General features: G+C 47.1%; 1 protein-coding gene across 1 annotated transcript; it reads left to right on the top strand.

Moving 5' to 3' along the window:
* Positions 1-1,582: 1,582 nt before the first annotated feature.
* On the top strand, positions 1,583-20,629 carry LOC144487817 (uncharacterized). The gene is made up of 5 exons (XM_078205892.1): positions 1,583-1,696; positions 7,136-8,482; positions 9,865-9,973; positions 12,707-12,814; positions 16,261-20,629. The coding sequence occupies exons 2-5, from the start codon at positions 7,245-7,247 to the stop codon at positions 17,278-17,280; spliced, it is 2,475 nt and encodes an 824-aa protein (XP_078062018.1). The 5' UTR covers positions 1,583-1,696; positions 7,136-7,244; the 3' UTR covers positions 17,281-20,629.
* The last annotated feature ends 2,496 nt before the right edge of the window (positions 20,630-23,125 follow it).

Genomic DNA, 23,125 nt, shown 5'->3' with positions numbered 1-23,125 from the left:
AGCAGAACTTTAAACAGGAAAGATTGAGGGGAAGGAGAAGGGTTGGGGAGGCGGAGGAGGCAGAGAGAGAGATAGAGAAATGGAGGGAGAGCTAAACAGAGAGGGTGTGGGGGGGGTGTGAGAGGGTCTCAGCAGGGGCAGGGGGAAAGAGACACAGAGTCTGGGGCTGCCCTCCTCCATCGTGGGACTGGCAGTGGGATCTTGCTGTGCAGAATTACCTTCATTGTCATTTGAATCATTCATTCATTGACTAAGGGAGGGTGGGGGTGTGATTGTGGGATTATAAATATTGTTACCACTCTGAGGTGATGTTTCCCTCTGCGCTATTTTGTAACCCCCCCAAAGGGATACACCTCGCCTCGTAATCTTAAGTAAGTGTGTGTGAGACAGGAGGAAGCTACTGGTTTTAGACAGATGTGCAGAAGGAGGCCATTCGGCCCATCTAGTCTGTACCGACCACAATCCCAACCAGGCCCTATTCCCATGACCCCACACTTTTAACCTGCTAATCCCCCTGACACTGGGGTCAATTTAACACGGCCAATCCACCCAACCCGCACAGCTTTGTGCTGTGGGAGGAATTGGTAAATTAAAGCAGGATCTGACACTCTCTGTATCAGGAACAACTAACAGGTCTTTAATTTAGACTGGGTGACAACCTTATTAAAACAATGAACAAACTGAATAAACTCCCCAGTAGAATGCTGTTCCAATGACAAGACTCACTCAGGAATAATGAAATAAATCATTACAGAATAGAGTCACCCTCAAATAATATAATACCAGGCGTCTGTTGGAAGTGTGAACTTTCTTCTGCTGCTTGGGTCTGGAATACTTTCTGAGTTGGTTTCTGCTTCTATTTAGATGGTGCTGTGATGAAGCTGTATATATTACTGCAGGATTCAGTATCAGACTCTCCCTCCTTCAATCTAAAGAGGCAGCAAGGTCGCTCCCTCCCCGTTATTTCCCCCTGTCCCAGGTTTAAATACCCAGAATTTCCTCACAGTATTCCTGCAATTTGAGTGGCTTGAGGCTGTCACCAACGCTCCAATTTGAATGCAATTGGTTGTGTGTGTTTGAGAGCTTGTTTTAAAATCATTGACCCAATTCAAAGCCTGTTTTGCTCTGCTGGGACTCTGGCTGCTGCTTTGGACACAAATGTTGTAAAGTTGTGTTCTGCAGGAGATACAGGACCGCAGCAGGGACCCAGGTGCCAACTGCGGTGGTGGTTGGAGGAACGATTGCTCGTTTCCAGGGCCTGGGTCCTGAACTGGATCTCTCTCAATGTCCCGCAGTGTTTGTTTTCAAGATACAATTTGGTACTTCTGGTGATTTGTAACTTTGTCCCGAAATGGAGGGCAAGCGGATTGGCACCCTGATTATCAATTCACACTAAATCCACTTCTGCAGCCCTCCATTCCCGTGGCAGTTCAGTGGACACAACGGCAGTGTGTGTCTGAGGTTTGCCCAAGCTTTAGTTCGTGCTGGCACTATTGCCACCACGTTGGGGTCCTCAACAGAGAGACTCCTTCTTTAAAAAAGGTCTTGAAAGGGTGACCAACTTGTGTTTTCTGTTTCTCATAGGAGCCGTGATCAACAGTGTGGCCAGAGAGACTCCATGTGCCCAGTCGCATATTCGGACAAACAGCTACCGGACATCTGCGTCCAAGAAACAGACCGGATCCTGGTCGAGAAAGTAAGTTAGATTTGAATGTGTCTTTAGTGTGTGGCTGACAACGCCCCTGGTTTGTCCATGGTGGTGAAGTATCTTGGTGAACCACAGCAGCCTGTGTGATAAAGGGTTAATCGTCATCCTTACTTCCAGGCCTGGATATAAGATCAGTATATGGCCTCCCCAAACCGGCCCCCTTTACTGATACCCTGCTCACTTTCTGTTTTCAGTCCTGCTGGGACATCGCCTTGGGCCTATTGAAACAGCTGCCCATGAATCTGTTCATCATGTACATGGCTGGCAACACCATCTCCATCCTCCCTATCATGATGGTGTGCATGATGGCCTGGAGATCCATACAGGCCTTCATGTCCATGTCTGCAAGTGAGTATTGTATTGAATCTACAGCTCAGAAACAGCTCTGAACCGGCATCACTTGAGTGCAGCTTAGAATATAATTCTGGGAGTTGGGTAATTAAGGGAGTTAGGGAAGGAAGGGAAAGAGGTGCCCTTTTGCTTTCTAACTTTCTCAGCCTTTGGGAAGTGATCTTACTCTTCGACAGGAGAAGAAGCCAGATTTTTGGTGAGTATCTGCTAAGTGACTAAGATTTATTCTGTTCCTAAGGATCAAAATAGTATAGCAACAGGTGTTAAGGTTAATAAAATACTTAAAAACCAAAATAAGTTATCACTGGATAAAAGAAATAGTTTATCAGTACACATTCAAGCTGCAGCATTTGGGAGTTCCTGGGTGTCAGTTTGATCCAGGGCAAACAGGCATAGAGGTTTACAGCATGGAAACATACCCTTCGGCCCAACTTGTCCATGCCACCCTTTTTTTAAAACCCCTGAGCTCGTCCCAATTGTCCGCATTTCGCCCATATTCCTCTGTACCCATGTCTAAATGCTTTTTAAAATACAAAATTGTACCCCCTCTACTACTACCTCTGGCAGCTTGTTCCAGACACTCACCACCCTCTGTGCGAAACAATTGCCCCTTTGGACATTTTTCTATCTCTCCCCTCTCACCTTAAACCTATGCCCTCCAGTTTTAGACTCCCCTACCTTTGGGAAAAGATATTGACTATCTAGCTGATCTATGCCCCTCATTATTTTATAGGCCTCCATAACATCACCCTCAGCCTCCTCAGACCAAGAGAAAAAAGTCCCAGTCTATCCACCCTCTCCTTATAACTCAAACCATCAAGTCCGGTAGCATCCGAGTAAATCTCTACTGCACTCTTTCTAGTTTCATAATATCCTTTCTATAATAGGGTGACCAGAACTGTACATAGTATTCCAAGTGTGGCGTTACCAATGTCTTGTACAACTTCAACAAGATGTCCGAACTCCTGTATTCAATGTTCTGACCAATGAAACCAAGCATGCCGAATGCCTTATTCTCCACTCTGTCCACCTGTGACTCCACTTTCAAGGAGCTATGAACATGTACCCTTAGATCTTTTTGTGCTATAACTCTCCCCAACACCTACCATTAACTGAGTAAGTCATACATAGAACATAGAACAGGCCCTTCGGCCCACGATGTTGTGCCGAGCTTTATCTGAAACCAAGATCAAGCTATCCCACTCCCTATCATCCTGGTGTGCTCCATGTGCCTATCCAATAACCACTTAAATGTTCCTAAAGTGTCTGACTCCACTATCACTGCAGGCAGTCCATTCCACACCCCAACCACTCTCTGCGTAAAGAACCTACCTCTGATATCCTTCCTATATCTCCCACCATGAACCCTATAGTTATGCCCCCTTGTCATACCTCCATCCACCCGAGGAAATAGTCTTTGAACGTTCACTCTCTCTGTCCCCTTCATCATTTTATAAACCTCTATTTAGTCTCCCCTCAACCTCCTCCGCTCCAGAGAGAACAGCCCAAGCTCCCTCGACCTTTCCTCAGAAGACTTACCCTTCAAACCAGGCAGCATCCTGGTAAATCTCCTCTGCACTCTTTCCAGCGCTTCCACATCCTTCTTATAGTGAGGTGATCAGAACTGCACACAATATTCCAAATGTGGTCTCACCAAGGTCCTGTACAGTTGCAGCATAACCCCACGGCTCTTAAACTCCAACCCCCTGTTAATAAAAGCTAACACACTATAGGCCTTCTTCACAGCTCTATCCATTTGAGTGGCAACCTTCAGAGATCTGTGGATATGGACCCCAAGATCTCTCTGTTCCTCCACAGTCTTCAGAACCCTACCTTTGACGCTGGAATCCACATTTAAATCTGTCCTACCAAAATGAATCACCTCACATTTATCAGGGTTAAACTCCATCTGCCATTTTTCAGCCCAGCTTTGCATCCTATCTATGTCTCTTTGCAGTCTACAACAGCCCTCCACCTCATCCACTACTCCACCAATCTTGGTGTCATCAGCAAATTTACTGATCCACCCTTCAGCCCCCTCCTCTAGGTCATTAATAAAAATCACAAATAGCAGAGGACCAAGCACTGATTCCTGTGGCACTCCGCTAGCAACCTGCCTCCAGTCCTAAAATTTTCCATTCACCACCACCCTCTGTCTTCGATCAGATAGCCAGATACCTATCCAATCGGCCAACTTTCTCTCTATCCCACACCTCCTCACTTTCATCATAAGCTGACCATGGGGGACCTTATCAAACGCCTTACTAAAATCCATGTATATGACATCAACTGCCCTACCTTCATCAACACACTTAGTTACCTCCTCAAAAAATTCTATCAAATTTGTGAGGCACGACTTGCCCTTCACGAATCCGTGCTGACTATCCGCTGATTAATCCACATCTTTCTAAATGGTCATAAATCCCATCCCTAAGGACCTTTTCCATCAACTTACCAACCACCGAAGTAAGACTAACCGGCCTATAATTACCAGAGTCATTTCTATTCCCTTTCTTAAACAGAGGAACAACACTCGCCACTCTCCAGTCCTCTGGCACCATCCCCGTGGACAGTGAGGGCCCAAAGATCAAAGCCAAAGGCTCTGCAATCTCATCCCTTGCCTCCCAAAGAATCCTAGGATATATTTCATCAGGCCCAGGAGACTTATCGACCTTCAGTTTATTCAAAACTGCTAGTACATCCTCCCGCCGAACATCTACTTCCTCCAGCCTATTAGCCTGTAACACCTTCTCTTCCTCAAAAACATGACCCCTCTCCTTGGTGAACACTGAAGAAAAGTATTCATTCATCACCTCTCCTATCTCTACTGACTCCATACACAAGTTCCCACTACTGTCCTTGACCGGCCCTAACCTCACCCTGGTCATTCGTTTATTCCTCACATAAGAGTAAAAAGCCTTGGGGTTTTCCTTGATCCAACCCGCCAAGGACTTCTCATGTCCCCTCCTAGCTCTCCTAAGCCCCTTTTTCAGCTCATTCCTTGCTAACTTGTAACCCTCAATCGAGCCATCTGAACCTTGTTTCCTCATAAGCTTCCCACCTCTTTTGTGAACCATGGTTCCCTCACTCGGCCATTTCCTCCCTGCCTGACAGGGACATACCTATCAAGGACACACAGTATTTGTTCCTTGAAAAAATTCCACTTTTCATTAGTGCCTTTCCCTGACAGTTTCTGTTCCCATCTTATGCCCCCTAATTCTTGCCTAATCGCATCATAATTACCTCTTCCCCCAATTATAAACCTTGCCCTGCCGTACGGCCCTATCCTTCTCCATTGCAATAACAAAAGACACCGAATTGTGGTCACTATCTCCAAAGTGCTCTCCCACAACCAAATCTAACACTTGGCCCAGTTCATTTCCCAGTACCAAATCCAATGTGACCCCACCTCTTGTCGGCCTATCCACATATTGTGTCAGGAAACCCTCCTGCACACACTGCACAAAAACTGCCCCATCCGAACTATTCGACCTACAAAGGTTCCAATCAATATTTGGAAAGTTAAAGTTCCCCATGACAACTACCCTGTGCCCCCCACACATATCCATAATCTGCTTAGCAATTCCTTCCTCCACCTGGTTTCAGCAGCAGGTGATCTGAGGCCAGGACAAAGTGGGGCGATGTCACTGTGGTGGAAATAGGTAGTGTAGGTGGTGATGTGGCAAATAGAGTTAAATACAGATCAGTGTGAGGTGTTGCATCATGGAAAGTCAAACCAAGGTAGAACTTTCACAGTGAATGGTCGGACCTCAGGGAGTATCGTGGAACAGAGGGACCTTGGAGTTCAGGTGCACGGTTCTCTTAAGGTGGAGTCACACATAGATAGGGCAGTGAAGAAGGCTTTTGACATGCTGGCCTTTATCAGTCAGGGCATTGAGTATAGGAGTTGGGAAGTTATGTTGCAGTTGTACAGGACTTTGGTGAGGCTGCACCTGGAATATTGTGTTCAGTTTTGGTCACCTTGATTTGGAAAGATGTTACTAAACTGGAGAGAGTGCAGAAGAGATTTACAAGGATGTTGCCAGGACTCAAGTTATAGGGAGAGATTGGATGAGTTAGGACTTTTTTCTTTGGAGCGTCGGAGACTGAGGGGTGATCTTATAGATGTGTGTAAGATCATGAGAGACATGGATAGGTTGAATGCACTCAGTCTTTTTCCCAGGGTTGGGGAATTAAGAATTAGAGGGCATAAGCTTAAGTTAAGAGGAGAAAGAATGAATGGGAACCTGAGGAGCAGCTTTTTTACACAGAGGTGGTACGTATGTGGAATGAGCTGCCGGAGGAAGTGGTTGAGGCAGGGACATTGTCAACATTTAAAAGGCATTTGGACAGATACATGGATAGGAAAGGTTTAGAGGGATATGGGCCAAATGGAGTTAGCTCACATGGGCATTTCTGGTGGGCATGGACCAGTTTGGGCCGAAGGGCCTGTCTCCGTGCTGTAGATTCTATGAGGATATGTTTGGAAGCTCAGTTTGAAGTGAAACATGTTACTGAGGTTGTGAATACTCCGGTTCAGCCTCAGACAGTCGCAATGGGGACAGATGGAATCAGTGGTTAGGAAGTGGAATTTGTTGCAGGGCTGAAGATGACAGCCTTCATCTTCCAATATTTAACAAAGGCAATTACTGCTCATCCAGTCCTGGGTGTCAGACAAGGGAGGATGGTGTGTAAAATTGGAGGGAATTTGGAGATGATGGTGTTCACATACACCTCTTACCCTGATCCTTCTCGGTGGGCAGGTTAACGGTTTTAAGGTTCAAATCTCTGGTTGAGTTGTAGATACATAAAGTCCCTCCTTTGCCCCCACCTCTCTCTCCATCCATAGAGGCCAGAGCCTTGTGTAGTCCCAGACTGGATGGCAGATTCCCTTCCCTGAAAGGCATTAGTGAATCAGTTGGGTTTTTATGACAATCCAGCAGTTTCCATGGTAACTTTTTCCTGGTGCCGGCCCCACAAATGACCAGATTCATTCGGCTCAATTTCACAACCTGCCTTTGTGTTTTTGTGGGATCTCTGTCACTCCCTCTTTGCTGCTTTAAATCAATTTCACAGGGTTTTAGAAGGGGATGATTTGCAGTCAGGAAACTCAAACCAAACATCACATCAGGATCTGACTGAGTCGCCCAACTTATCGTTACCTGAATACCACTGAACCTTGAGCATGGAAGGGAAAACCACCATTCACAATGGGGCAAAACTGTACACGTGTTCTGTGTGTGGACAAGGATTCAGACAATCATCTGGCCTGTCAAGACACAAGTGCAGTCACACTGAGGAGAAACCTTGGAAATGTGGGGAAGGATTCAGAGACCTGTCTGAGCTGGAAATTCACCAATACAGTAACACTGGGGAGAGGCTGTTCACCTGCTCTGAGTGTGGGAGAGGATTCACTCAGTCATCCACCCTGCTGACACACCAGCAAGTTCACACTGGAGAGAGGCCATTTATGTGCTCCGTGTGTGGAAAGGGATTCACTCAATCATCTAACCTGCTGACACACCAGCGAGTTCACACTGGAGAGAGGCCATTTATCTGCTCCGAGTGTGGAAAGGGATTCCCTCCATCATCTAACCTGCTGACACACCAGCGCACTCACACTGGGGAGAAGCCATTCACCTGCTCTGAATGTGGGATGCGATTCACTCAGTCATTCAACCTGCTGAGACACCAGCGGGTTCACAAGGGAGAGAGGCCATTCACCTGCTCCGAGTGTGGGAAGGGATTCACTCAGTCATCTACACTGCAGACACACCAGCGAGTTCACACAGAGGAAAGACCATTTAAATGTCCAGAATGTGGCAAGTGCTATAAAAGTTTAAAGGAAGTGATGTTCCATCAACGTGTTCACACTGAGGAAAGACCATTTAAATGTCCAGAATGTGGCAAGTGCTATAAAAGTTTAAAGGAAGTGATGTTCCATCAACGTGTTCACACTGAGGAAAGACCATTTAAATGTCCAGAATGTGGCAAGTGCTATAAAAGTTTAAAGGAAGTGATGTTCCATCAACGTGTTCACACTGATGAGAGACCGTTCAGGTGCTCTCATTGTGGGACTGGGTTCAGGTGGTCATCTCAACTCACTGAACACCAGCGAATTCACACTGGGGAGAGGCCGTTCACCTGCACCGACTGTGGGAAGGGATTCACTCGGACATCACACCTCACAGCACATCAGCAAGTTCACACCGATGAGAGACCGTTCAAATGTCCAGATTGTGGGAAGTGCTGTAAAAGTTCCAGCAATCTAGTGTCCCATCAACGTGTTCACAGTGAGGAGAGACCTTTTAAATGTCCAGACTGTGGGAAATGCTATAAAAGCTGCAGTGATCTGATGTCTCATCAACGTGGTCACACTGATGAGAGACCGTTCAAGTGCACTCACTGCGGGACTGGGTTCAGGCGACCATCCCAATTCACTGTCCACCAGCGAATTCACACTGGGGAGAGGCCGTTCACCTGCTCCAAATGTGGAAAGGGATTCACTCAGAAATACAACCTGTTGAGCCATCAGCGAGTTGACAAGTGACTGCTGGAGTTGATTCTGCTGTTTATCACAAATCACAAACATGTTGATTGTGGTCATTCGCCTCTGATGTAAATAAATTTGAGCCCACAAATAAATACTAATGTCCTGGATGAAAGTCAAATCAATCTGCTTTTATGTTAAACAAACAATCTGTTGAAACTTTTTATTATCTCTGACTCAAGTCCATTCCTTTCAAATGGCTCTCCCTCTCCCCTGTCTCCTCCATCCTGACCCCCAACTAAAAGTGTGATGAAGTCATGGAGCTTTTTTGTTACTAGGATTGAGCCAACCCATTCAGCTGCCCCTGCTGCTTCCCTCTCTTCCACCCTCCCACTGAGCCAAGCTAATGTACCTAAAGCCTCTCCCTGTCTGAGCCTTGAACCCACATCTTTCAACAGTTTCTTTCCTGTCTTGGCCCTGACTCTATTTTCATTAAATTACTGACCATCCAACTTCCCCATATTGGCTGATATTGTTAATGATTCTCTCCCTCTCTTCTGGTTTTGTTCCTCTCACTTTTAACTACACAAACATCACCCTTTCTGAAAAAAAACCCTTTGATCCCACTTTGCTTGCAAATTATGGCCCCATCTCCAGCCTCCCTTTCCTCTCCAAAGTCTTTGAACTTGGTGTCTCCCAAGGATATATACTTTTGGTCTCCTATTTGGGCAGCAAGGTGGCATGGCGGTTCGCACTGCTGCCTCACAGATCCAGACACCTGAGTTCAATTTCAACCTGTGTGGAGTTTGCACATTCTTTCTGTGTCTGTGTGGATTTCCTCTGTGTGCTCCGGTTTCTTCCACACTCCAAAGATGTGCAGGCTAGCTGGAATGGCCATGGTAAAATGTATGGGATTACGGGTATAGGGTGGGGAGAGGGACAGCAGATTTCCTTACCCAGAGGATGTTAGTGAGCAATCAGCAATGGTTTCATAGTCAGAGCATTGCCCTGGGTCTCTGGGTTACTGCTCCAGTGACAATATCACTATGCCACTGCCTCTTCAATGTACACACAATGAAAAGGCCATTCACCTGCTCCGTGTGGGAAAGAATTTGTGCATCCAATTTGAAGGGCTGTGATCACAATAACCTCAGTCTTCCGGACTGTTGTGGTTGTGGTGGATATTTAGTAAGGATACTACAACTGTTGTGGAGAATCAAAGACACAGCTCCAGTCTGATACAGACCTTGTACATAAAACCAAGACCTGATCGCATAAACCCCAGTGCAATCTGACAGTGATTTGTCTTTCACAGGTCTATTGGACACGACCTCTCACCTGACAAGTACATGGGATTCTTTCAGACTGAAACATCCCAGACAAGTGATAATTATGAAAATTCAGGATATGAATGCCTTTTCTTTGTAATTCCAACATTCATCTACTCTTAACCATGAGACATAGGAGCAGAATTAGGCCACTCGGCCCATCGAGTCTGCTCCGCCATTTAATCATGGCTGATATTTTTCTCATCCCCATTCTCCTGCCTTTTCCACATAACCCCTGATCCCCTTATTAATCAAGAACCTATCTATCTCTGTCTTAAAGACACTCAATGACCTGGCCTCAACAGCCTTCTGTGGCAAAGAGTTCCACAGATTCACCAATCTCTGGCTGAAGAAATTCCTCCTAATGTCTGTTTGAAAGGATCATCCCTTTCGCCTGAGGTTGTGTCCTCTTTTGCCTGAGGTTGTGCCCTCTTTAGCCTGAGGTTGTGCCCTGGAGTATTCTGGTTAACACACTGGAATACTCCCTTTGGCCCTTTAGGATAATGTCACTGCAGTATGACATAGGGCGGTACGGTGGCACAGTGGTTAGCACTGCTGCTTCACAGCTCCAGGGTCCCGGGTTCGATTCCCGGCTCGGGTCACTGTCTGTGTGGAGTTTGCACATTCTCCTCGTGTCTGCGTCGGTTTCCTCCGGGTGCTCCGGTTTCCTCCCACAATCCAAAGATGTGCGCGTTAGGCTGATTGGCCAGGTTAAAAATTGCCCCTTAGAGTCCTGAGATGCGTAGGTTTGAGGGATTAGCGGGTAAATATGTGGGGGTAGGGCCTGGGTGGGATTGTGGTCGGTGCAGACTCGATGGGCCGAATGGCCTCCTTCTGCACTGTAGGGTTTCTATGATTCTATAGTATATGAGATCTGAAGAAACATTCAACTAAATTCTACCAGGCACCTGATATGCTTAACTGTGGAAACCCTTTTCCATTAAGGTCTCAGATTACTACAACAGATATGCATTGTTCTGACTCGACCAGCTGGGCTGTGGAATTAATTGGATGGATCTTCCAGAGAGCCAGCAGAGTCATAATGGGCCAAATGGTTTCTATTTATGCTGTATCATTCTCTAAAAGAGTGAATATTCAGTATCAGGGACAGAGAGAAGAACCAGTGACTGTGCGATTGAACCCAGCCGGGATCAGCACCATAAAGGGAGGAGTGAGAGGGAAACGGTATAAAAGCTTTGAAACTATTGCATGGTCTTGCAGCAGAACGTTGAGAAATGGAGCACAGCAGATCACCAATTCTCAATATTTCATTAACTTACCTCATGCTGACAATGTTATTTTGAACTAACTATATGAAGTTTCAATGGCGCTTATTACCCAGCATTCGCTGCGGGTGTGAAAGTGCCCTATTCACTCCACAGGAGCCCAGTACGCAGACGCAGCGTTGTATCTGGGGCATGCGCAGTGTCACTTTGCTCGGAGCCCTGCGAGTGTGGAGATGCTTATTTCAAGGGGTGAGAGTCGGTGGGGCGGAGGGAGGAATGGAGCCGGGAGTCGGGGTGGGGAGGGAGCAGAGGCTTCATAAACATCTGCTGTTGGCCGCAAGGCCTGAATAAGAGCCTTCCGGTCCCGGGTTTGCAGCTGCGGGGATTTTATCCGGGATCAGGCCCAGTGCCGCGGCCGCCATCTTTGTTTAGCGGGGAGCAGAGCGCATGCGCGGCCAGTGGGCGGAGCTTCAGGATTTGGGTGACCAGGAGAGACAATGTTTGAGTCATTGACTGACAGGCCGGGTTAATGGATGCTGCCTTTCACCTTCTCAATTTGGAGCGGCGGCTCGCCGTCTTTTATACACTTTAATCATACAGACACTAGCGGTTACTTCGTCATTAGCTTTGGGTGGTGACATGTACTTAGCCAATTGGGCTCCCCTAGCAACAATTGACCTCCAATCACATTCCTTCAAAAACAAGTTTCAGTTCCGCTTTATCTGAAGCTAAGCTGACCATCTGGACCTCGCGGTCTGGTTTTTTTTGTCTGTTCCGTATTTTTTCTACAATAACAGGATGTCGCTCAAAGGTTAGTTTGTTATTGAGTCAGCAACAGAATCTTTGTTAACCACAGGATAAGTGCTGGTGCAGCCTGTAGTCACGTACGCATTAACTTTCAAAGGTCGCAGTCTTAATTTCACTCCAACAATCACATCTCATTTATCTAAAATCCAATGAGCACAGATGTACCCTGCCGAACCTTTCCTCATAAAACAGACCCCTTCATGCCCGAAATCAGCTCGTGAACCTTGTCTGAATTTCTTCCAATGTAAGTATATTCCATCTTAAGTAATCTTATGCTAGAAAACAGGAGGGGAGAATGTTATGGATTTATATTCGGGTCTGACAAATGACTGTTGGGGGTGACACAGTGGTTAGCACTTCTGTCTCAAAGCGCCAGAGACCTGGTTCAATTCCACCCTCGGGTGATTGTCTGTATGGAGTTTGCACATTCTCCCTCTGTCTGTGTGGGTTTCCTCTGGGTGCTCTGGTTTCCTCCCACACTCCAAAGAGTGGGTTGATCGACCATGCTAAATTGTCCCTTTGTGTCTCAAGATGAGGGGGAAGGAAAGGATTAGTGATGTACGTACATCAGGTTACAGGGATAGGGCCTGAGTAAAGGTGCTCTGTTAGAAACCTGGTGCAGACTCAAAGGGCTAAAAGGCCTCCTTCTGCACTGCAGAGATTCTGTGATTTTGGAATCTCCTTTTACTGATGGTTAGAAAAAGAGGATTTTTACAGCAATCTCAAAGCCCCAAAAATGTGTATTTCTTAATTTCAAGCCACATTGACACCTGACTCTTGTAATCTCCTTTTGCAGGAGTTAGAATATTTGCACTTGACGGTCCGTGAGGAGGGCGTGGCCGTTCACTTGCTGAATGTCTACGCCCCAACCGGCGGACCGCAGCAAATGACTTTCTATGAGAAAGTGTCCGCTCACATCGACACCATCGCGGGGGGCAAATGCATTATCCTCGGGGGAGATTTCAACTGTACCCTCGAGGCACGCGACCGCACCGGCCCCTGGCTGCGCACCCCGGTGATGGTGAAGTTGCGGGACCTGCTCGGGTCCCACGACTTGGTGGACATTTGGCGACATCTCCATCCTGGCTCCAGAGCTTTCACTTATGTGAGGCTTGGAGTCGGAGCGTCCAGGCTCGGCCGCCTTTACATTTCGAGGGCGAACGTGTCCGGTGTGTCTTCGGTTCCATGCGGCTGGTGTCATGCACGGACCGCAGCCTGATGTGGGCGGACTTTGTGCCGTCTCGCGTCCGGCGGGGGTCCGCGTACTGGCACTTTAACAACATGCTGCTGGAGGACGAGCGCTTCCTGGACTCGTTCCGTCGATTCTGGGCCGGCTGGAGAAGGAAGCGGGGAGGCTTCCCCTCCTTGAGGCTCTGGTGGGATGTGGGCAAGACTCACGTCCGTACCTTCTGTCAGGAGTACGCAAGGGGGTCGACAAAGGGACGGAAATCCAGGCTCGAGGAGTTGGAGAAGGAGGTGCTCGACCTGGAGGCACGTCTCAGTCGGCCTGACGCGGACCCGGCCCTGCGTTCGGAGTACAGGGAGAAGAAGGACGCGCTGCGGGACCTGCAGCTTGCCAGGTCTCGCGGCGCGTACGTGAGGTCACGGCTCCAGTTCCAGGTGGACCTGGACCGCGGCTCCCCCTTCTTCTACTCGCCGGAAAGAGGGCGGGCTAACCGTCAGCAGCTCCTTATGCTGCTGGCCGACGACGGTTCCCCCGTCTCGGATCCCGAGGGCATCCGGGCCATTGCCCGGGATGATTGCACCTCCCTCTTCTCTCCGGATCTGTCCAGCGAGGATTCCCACAGACTTCTGTGGGAGGACCTGCCGCAGGTCAGCCCGGAGGGCGTCGGCAAGCTTGAAGACCCCACCACCATGGCCGAGCTGACCGGCGCCCTCAATGGCCTCAGTCGGGGCAAGGCCCCGGGGCTGGACGGGCTGACAGTAGAGTTCTTCAGGGCGTTCTGGGACGTCCTGGGGAGCGACTACGCGGGGGTCCTGGGGGAGAGCATTGCTCCCGGGGAGATGCCCTTTCGTGGCACAGGGCCGTCATTGCCCTGCTGCCCAACAAGATCTATGCCTCCTAAAAAACTGGCGCTCGGTCTCCTTCCTCAGCACGGATTATACAATCTTTGCCAAGGCTATTGCTTCATGCCTTGGATCCGTGCTGGACCACATGATCCACCCTGACCAGTCCTACACGGTCCCGGGCCGTTGTATTCACGATAACCTCCACCTGGTCCGGGACCTAATCGGGGACGTGCTCGATGGCGGAGGGGCAGGCTGGATGAGTCCCCACGTGCTGGCTGAGCGCGCGGGGATGACAATCCGGCACGCGGCCAAAGCCATCCGAGACCTTAGTACAGTCGTGCTCGGCCCCGAAAATACAAACTCGAGGCGGCGCAGGCGTGCGGTGGGATCCCGCCTGAGCGTTTCCCTGTTCGGGCGGAATTCCACATTGGCCCAAATCCTCAACCCCCCTCCCTGGGTGAGGTGCCCCACAGCCTGAGCCGCCTCGCGGAAATGTCCTCCGTGCCTTTTTCTACCGCGCGGAGGCGTTTCCTGTGCGGGCTGCTGCTGCACACCCTCCACTACCGCTTCCTCGCCTGTCGCCCGGATACACCTTGACGGGCCTTGTTGCCACCGTGTGGCGGAGGTCCCCCCTGGAGGTCCCTCTACGCAGGGATCTCCCCCAATTATGTCGGGGACCTGGGGTGGAGGGTGGTGCATGCAGCAGTTCCGCACAACCGTAGGATTCACTGGTTCACGGGCTCCGAAGACTGCCCTTTCTGTGGCCTTGCAGAGTCCGTCGAACATGTCTATGTTGTGTGTCTTAGGCTGCACTCCATATTTGTTTCCCTAAAGAACCCAGCAGGACCCAAGGACTCATCAGCCCACAGCTCCAACAGTTTGCTGAGGACCACTTCCCTGGTACTTGTGCTTTTTCAGAGTTCATCCCACACTTCTGTTTTCTGATTTCCAGCTGTTTCTGAGTTATAACTGTACCTCTATTGTGAACACCGAGGCAAAATACTTGTTCAATTCATCTCCCAGCTCCTTATTTTTCATTATCAATTCCTGGACTCACTTTCTATTAGACAGTTAAGAAATGAGGTCGAGCAAGTGACTGAAGTGTCAGTCAGGGAGCACTATTGGGAGCACCAATAGTTTCAAAATATTTCTGGAAAAGGATGGGAGCAGGGCCACTTTTGTGGGCATTAGGCAGGATCTAGCAGATGTTGATTAGGTGAGTTTGTTTGAAGGGAAAGGAATGACTGGCAAATGGGAGGTTTTAAAAGTGTGATATCAAGAATCCAGGGGCAGTATATTCCTGTTAAGATGCAGGGAAAGAATGGTAAATTTAGGGATCTCTGGCAGACAAGGGACATTGAGGCTCTGGTCAGGTAAAAGAAGGAAGCATACATTGGGTTTAAAGATTAAAGAAAATTCCAAGAGGTACTATAGCTATATTAAGAGTAAAAGGGTGGCTCGAGAGGGAATAGATCCCCTTAAAAATCAGTATGGCCATCTGTGTGTGGAGCCACAGGAGATGGATGAGATTTTTAATGAATACTTCTCCTCTGTGTTTACTGCGGAGAGCACCATGGGTGCTAAAGAAATAAGGGAAACAAGTGGTGATGTCTTGGGCGCACGCATGTTACTTGGGAGGAGGTATCTGCAGCCTTATAAAAGCAAATTACTGCGGATGCTGGAATCTGAAACCAAGAGAGAAAATGCTGGAAAATCTCAGCAGGTCTGGCAGCCTCTGTAAGGAGAGAAAAGAGCTGATGTTTCTTGTCCAGATGACCCTTTGTCAAAGCTCTGAAACATCAGTTATTTTCTATCCATACAGATGCTGCCAGATCTGCTGAGAATGGGGAGAGAGTGTGTGGGATGGAGATTTACAGCTTTTGGGGAATGAGAGAGGAATGAATGTTCCGTAGAAATTGTCTGTTCTGAATTTCTATCCTGTACTGACACTGATGACTTTTGGAAACTCATTTTACAGGATATTGAAAGAGGAATCACAGGCTGAAATCTCAAACGTCACGTCTCGATCTGACAGAGTCTTATTCCTTGGGACCTCAATATCATCGGACTTTGAATCCAGAAGGAGAAATGATTGTCCAGTCTGTCGATTTGAAAAGATTTGAAATGTCAGTGTGAGTGAAAAAGCATCAACACACTGCCACACTCGAGTGAGAGTGTTCCAATGCACTGACTAAAGAGCTTTAACCAGTTACACAGTCTGAATAAATATCACACCATTCACAGCGGGTAGAGACTGTAATCTTGTTCTGCATGTGGACGAAATTCAACTAATTGTCCACCCAAGAGAGAGGTAAGGACACCTGCATCATGGAGAAACCATGGAAATGTGTGGACTGTGGGAAGGGATACAGAACCCCATCAGAGCTGGAAGCTCATCGGCGCAGTCACACTGGGGAGAGGCCGTTCATCTGCTCTCAGTGTGAGAAGGGATTCATTCAGTTCTCCAGCTTACAGATACACCAGCGAGTTCACACTGGGGAAAGGCCATTCACCTGCTCTCAGTGTGGGAAGGGATTCACTTGTTCATCCAACCTGCGGACACACGAACGGGTTCACACAGGGGAGAGGCCGTTCACATGCTCTCAATGTGGGAAGGGATTCACTCGATTATCCGACCTGCAGATACACCAGCGAGTTCACACTGGGGAGAAACCATTCACCTGCTCTCAATGTGGGAAGGGATTCATTCAGTTATCAGACTTGCAGAGACACCAGCGAGTTCACACTGGAGAGAGGCCGTTCACCTGTTCTCAGTGTAGGAAGGGATTCGCTCGATTATCCGAACTGCGGACACACCAGCGAGTTCACACTGGGGAGAAACCATTCACGTGCTCTCAGTGTGGGAAGGGATTCACTGTGTCATCCGACCTGCAGAGACACCAGCGAGTTCACACAGGGGAGAAGCCGTTCATCTGCTCTCAGTGTGGGAAGGGATTCACTCAGTTATCCAACCTGCAGACACACCAGCGAGTTCACACTGGGGAGAAACCATTCACCTGCTCTCAGTGTGGGAAGGGATTCAGTCGGTCAACCCACCTGCAGACACACCAGCGAGTTCACACAGGGGAGAGGCCATTCACCTGCTCTCAGTGTGGGAAGGGTTTCAGCGTTTCATCCCAGCTGCTGAGACACCAGCGAGCTCACACTGGGGAGAAACCATTCATCTGCTCTCAGTGTGGAAAGGGATTCACTCAGTTATCCAACCTGCGGACACACCAGAGAGTTCACACTGGGGAGAGGCCGTTCACCTGCTCTCAGTGTGGGAAGGGATTCACTCGGTTAACCCACCTGCGGATACACCAGCAAGTTCACGAGTGATGACAGTGGTTGGATTCTGCTGTTATTGTTTCTGCTCTCAGTTGCATCCAGGACTGCATTTTGTTCATTCTCACAGTTGGTCAATGGGAAGGGCCAGAGGCTTTCTTTGTGCTGGACTGGCCGGTCTCAGCCTCCAGTGGGCTGATGCTCTTTGAGTCTTTTTGCGAATACATGGTTTCAAATGTCACAAGGATCACAGAGTGACAGGGTGTTAGGAAGTTTAGAGATATTTAGTCAGAAGAAAACAGAGGTTGGCAGTGCAAAGGTACATTTCTGAATGGAGGGCTGTGACAAGTGACGTTCCTCAGGGATCAGTGCTGGGACTTTTGCTGTTTGTAATGGATATAAATGATTTGGAGGAAAATGTAACTGATTTGATTGGTAAGTTTGTGGACGACACAAAGGTTGGTGGAGTTGCGGATAGCGATGGGGACCGGCAGAGGATACAGCAGGATATAGATCAGTTGGAGACTTGGGCGGAGAGATGGCAGATGAAGTTTAATCTGGACAAATGTGAGGTAATACATTTTGGAAGGACTAATACAGATGGGAAATATACAGTAAATGGCAGAACCCTGAAGAGTATTCATAGGCAGAGGGATCTGGGTGTACAGGTACACAGGTCATTGAAAGTGGTAATGCAGGTGGAGAAGATAATCAAGAAGGCATACGGCATGCTTGCCTTCATCGGCCGGGGCATTGAGTTTAAAAATTGGCAAGTCATGTTGCAGCTTTATTGAACCTTTGTTGGACCGCACTTGGAATCAATTCTGATCACCACACTACCAGAAGAATGTGGAGGCTTTGGAGAGGGTACGGAAAATATTTATCAGGATGTTGCCTGGTGTGGAGGGCATTAGCTATGAGGAGAGGTTGGAGAAACTTGGTTTGTTCTCACTGGAACGACGGAGGTTGAGGGGGGCGACCTGATAGAAGTCTACAAGATTATGAGGGGCATGGACAGAGTGGATAATCAGAAGCTTTTTCCCAGGGTGGAAGAGTCAATTACTCGGGACATAAGTTTAAGGTGCGAGGGGCAAGGTTTAAAGGAGATGTACGAGGCAGGTCTTTTTACACAGAGGGTGGTGGGTGCCAGGAACCCGTTGCTGGGGAAGGTAGTGGAAGCAGATACGATAGTGACTTTTCAGATGTGTCTTGACAAATATATGAATAGCATAGGAATAGAGGGATATGGTCCCCGGAAAGGTAGGGGGTTTTAGTTCAGACAAGGTTGCGACAGGCTTGGAGGGCCAAAGGGCTTGTTTCTGTGCTGTAATTTTCTTTGTTCTTCGTTCTGTTTGGAACATCCCAAATGCCCATCCAATTTCCTTTTTAATTGTTTATTGTCTCCACTTCCTCCTCCCTCGTAGGCAGCGAGTTCTAGGTCATTACCATTCGCTGCATCAGAATATTCTTCCTAACATCTCAACCCCCCACTGCCCCCCTTGCACCTCTGACCCAAAATAAGAAATCTGTGTCTCCCCTTGCCCTTGTCCCTTCAGCTAATGGGAACAGCTTTTCTTTGTCCACCTTATCTAAATCTGTCAGAATCTTGTCCACCTCTATCAAATCTCCCCTCAACCTCCTTTGCTCCAAGGGGAACAACCCCAGCCTGACATCGACAATAAAGAACAAACTAACAGAATATGTTACTGTCTGAAATCAAATGGGAATGATTAATTTCTGTTTTAACGATATTGTGAATATATTGTCCTGGACAATAAAGGAATTGGAATAACTCACCTTGGGAGTGGTTGAATGGAATATATCAATCTGATATCCACGTACAGTCTCTTGAAAGTCTGGAATATGCAGCTGGAAGTCCCTTCCTAACAGCACTGTGGGTGGACGTATACCTCAGGCATTGCAGCAGTTCAAGAAGGGTTGGGGTTGACCATGGCCAAGGCAGCTACATACAGCCACATATTCTGTTATAATTGAAGGGGCGGCACGGTAGCACAGTGGTTAGCACTGCTGCTTCACAGCTCCAGGGACCTGGGTTCGATTCCTGGCTTGGGTCACTGTCTGTGTGGAGTTGGCACATTCTCCCCGTGTCTGCGTGGGTTTCCTCCGGGTGCTCCGGTTTCCTCCCACAGTCCAAAGATGTGTGGGTTAGGTTGATTGGCTATGCTAAAATTGCCCCTTAGTGTCCTGGGATGCATAGATTAGAGGGATTAGCGGGTAAAATATGGAGGGATATGGGGGTAGGGCCTGGGTGAGATTGTGGTCGGTGCAGACTCGAAGGGCCGAATGGCCTCTTTCTGTACTGTAGGGTTTCTATGACTGCAGATTGAATGTGAAGCATTGTAGGACTGGACTATCTTGACCATATTCCTGTGACTGCCCGGAAACTCATGTCTATTTTAGTTTATAATTGAGGATTTCTGGGAATAAGTTAAATGGGGAAATATTAAGCATAGCCTGGAGGAATTTGGAATAACTGAGAATTTTATCCCCAGATAAAGAACAAAGATTTTGCCGGTGTTTGGGTGTAACGTGTTTGGGATTTTAAATCAACAAAGATGTTGCCTCTAAAATCAGTCCTTGTAAGTTGGCTTAAAAATGGTTAAGTTATAATGAAGGATCTTGGATCTTATTTTAATCAAGGAGTTGTGAGCTTGTAGTGCTCTGTCGCTTTAAGAAGCTATAGCTGCGAGAGAAATTCCGGGGATTCATTGTTTGAAATTTACGAGCTGTGAGAATCTGTGTGTTTTGTTTGTTTTATGTGGATGTTTGTAGATGTGTTTTATTATTGTTTTGGGCTACATTTGTTAAGGTTTATCTTTCTGGGGAATTAACCTTACCTTGAGTCTTTAATTAAAGGCATTTTTGGAAGTTTAAAAACAGAATCACAAGAACGCTTAAGTAATTAATTTTGGTTATTGTTGTTGTAAAGCACATGTTAAGTTTCTCTGTTTGTGTATGGATGATATTTGTGGGTTGAACGCTTCAAGCTTTGAGGTTTTCTGTCTGTGATTTAAATCAAACAGATTTTTAAAAAAGGAAGTGTGATCAATAAAACTTTTTTTGTTCAGAAGTTATGAACCTGGAGCCATATTTACTGGCCAGAGACAGGATTCCAGGATATTTTACTAAACATGTGGGAATTTTAATCCGGATACAATTCACCCATGTGAGAATGAGAGTTTTAATTTGTAATGGTTATTTAAAATTTGACACATGTGAAATGATTCTGACCAATCCTGTGTTGGATTGATCTTGGGTTAAACTTCCTGTCAGGTCCAAAGATTTATTCCTGACGCAAGTAACACAAAGAAAAGGAAAATTCTGGAATTGGATCCTGAAGAAAAGAGTTTAAAAAGAGAGAGCATTAAATAGAAATGTTCCCAGACCATGTGGTCATTCGATTAAAACAAAGGAAGAGTGCTGACGTCCATGAGAACTTTTAATCCACCCCATTTCTAACTAAGGGAGTCTATGTACAAAGAAAACCCAAGAAAGACCCCCCCCGAAGGGGGGGTCTGGAAAGCATCATGATGAGGGCACCTGTCCATGAGATGATCACAAAGCCCCATAATGCCCAGATACTAATTTTATTGAACCTATAATGTATGTAATCTATCACCATTCTGATTGGATTGTGTCCAGCCGGGATGGGCTGAGTAACTGGATAAGAATTGATGATATTCTTTGTTGGGTGGAGTTACACATGGTCAGCCCCTGTGGCTTCTCCCCGCTGGCATAACTCAATAAACTGTTTGTCGATTGAATCAGGCACAACACACTGGGTACATTCCCACTTCATCCTTGGGAGTGGCCTGATAGGCCGTGGTCCAGACTAAATGTGGCCTTTGGGGGGCCTTTCATGAATCACATGTGTTTGGTCATTGTAAATGTGCATTCAAAATGGTTGGAAGCACAGATCATGAGTAATATTCCAGCTCCTGTGACAACAGAGAAGCTCTGTCAAATTTTCACTTGCCCTGGGATACCAGATTGGCTTGTTTCAGATAACAACACTCTGTTTACAAGTGAGGTGTTTCAGGAATTCCTGTAAAGGAATGGTCTACGCCGTGTGCGTACTGCACCGTTTCATCTGGCTACAAATGGTCTTCATGATGTGGAGATGCTGGCGTTGGACTGGGGTAAACACAGTCAGAAGTTTAACAACAACAGGTTAAAGTCCAATAGGTTTATTTGTTAGCAAATGCATTTGTTAGCTCGTGGCATTTGCTAACAAATGAACCTGTTGGACTTTAACCTGGTGTTGTTAAACTTCTTACTGTACAAATGGTCTCGCAGAAAGAGCTGTTCAAAGTCTGAAGGAGGGATTGAAAAGAATGGCAGGCGATACTTTAGGAACAAGCTCTCAAGATTTTTGTTCCAGTTTCGCATCACACCACAATCCACAACCGGACTCTCCTGTGGAATTTTTTGGTCGAAGGTTGAAGTCTCATCTGGATCTGCTTCATCCAGATCTCAGAGCAAAAGTGAGCAGGAGACAAGAGAAGCAGAAGGAGGGACACGACTGCCACGCCAAAGAGAGGCAGTTCAAACCGGGTGATCAGGTTTACATCAGAAACTTTGGGAGTAACCAAAGGTGGTTACCGGGAATAATTTTAAACCAAAGTGGTCCAGTATCTTGGGTGGTGAGACTGTAAAACGGAAGAGTTGTTCGCAGACACCAAGACCATATTCGCTTGCGGTGTGACCCCGAGTCAGGAACAGTTTCAGAGTCAGCAACCATTACTGAGAACATGGCAGAGGGTCATGCTGCTGTGGATGTTCACCAGGAAATGGTTCCAGCTTTGCCAGTTGACTCTGCTGTGGGAGTGGAAGAGGAATGTTCATGTACAGATTCTCAAACTACCTCTTCACCTCCCATTCCAGAAACACCATTACAAGATTTACCAGTGGTATTGTACAGGTCGCAATGCAAGCACAAAGCTCCTGACAGACTTCCGTATTGTTAAAGACATTACTTTGTTGTATTTCTGTCCTGATGGGGGATTTAAATTTAAGGGGAGGAGAAGTGTTACAGAGTGTTCTTCTCAACCTTTCTCCCCTCTGAGCACGTGCGGGCTTTGGGCGGGGTTTCAGTCTGCAAGTCCAGGCTGGTTCCAATGCTCCTGTTTCCTTTTGTTTGCCAATGATTTTTAAACTTTGTTATTTATTTATATAAAGAACATCCTGCTTTTCACAATGCATTTGACTACCTTATTTGTGGACTGAAGTTCCCACAATTGTAAAGCAGGAGATTAGTTAAATGGACAGCCTGAATTGAGAGACAATTAAAGAATAAATGATTCATTAATACAGATGTTAGGCTGGAAATGTAAATTTGAACACAAAAGTTTATAACTTTTAGAAATATAAAGAATGTTTAAAATGTTGTGGGGATTATAAGATGTTCCCTTCTGAGGCCAACAGAATAGAAAAAAACAGATACCAAGACTTGTTAGCGTGGCACGGTGCCACAGTGGTTAGCACTGCTGCCTCACAGTGCCAGGGACCTGGGTTCGATTCCCGGCTTGGGTGACTATGCGGAGTCTGCACGTTCTCACCCGTGTCTGCGTGGGTTTCCTCCGGGTGCTCCAGTTTGTTCCCACAGTCCAAAGGACATGCGGGTTAGGTGGATTGACTGTGGTAAATTCTTCCTCAGTGTACCCGAACAGATGCCGCAGTGTTGCGACGAGGGGGATTTTCCCAGTAACTTCATTGCAGTGTTAATGTCAGCCTACTTGTGACACTAATAAATAATCTTTAAAACATTGTTAACATTGACTGGAGGGAATGAATCAGTTCCTGTTCAAGATGTCTCAACAGTGAATGACTGATGTTAACCAATTATTGGTCAACACTCAGGCTACCCCAAGCTAAGAGA

Source organism: Mustelus asterias, unplaced genomic scaffold (assembly GCF_964213995.1).
Source record: "Mustelus asterias unplaced genomic scaffold, sMusAst1.hap1.1 HAP1_SCAFFOLD_1056, whole genome shotgun sequence".
Lineage (NCBI taxonomy): Eukaryota > Metazoa > Chordata > Chondrichthyes > Carcharhiniformes > Triakidae > Mustelus > Mustelus asterias.
This window is presented reverse-complemented; position numbering and strand designations above follow the sequence as displayed.

What these genes read in the sequence shown, in the direction of transcription:
- LOC144487817 (XM_078205892.1), top strand. Translation starts at nt 7,245, where the DNA reads ATGGAAGGGAAAACCACCATTCACAATGGGGCAAAACTGTACACGTGT. An exon ending in CACTGCGGGACTGGGTTCAG is followed by an intron (nt 8,483 to 9,864) that starts GCGACCATCCCA and finishes TGTCTTTCACAG; the next exon opens with GTCTATTGGACACGACCTCT. An exon ending in AAATGACTTTCTATGAGAAA is followed by an intron (nt 12,815 to 16,260) that starts GTGTCCGCTCAC and finishes AGAGGTAAGGAC; the next exon opens with ACCTGCATCATGGAGAAACC.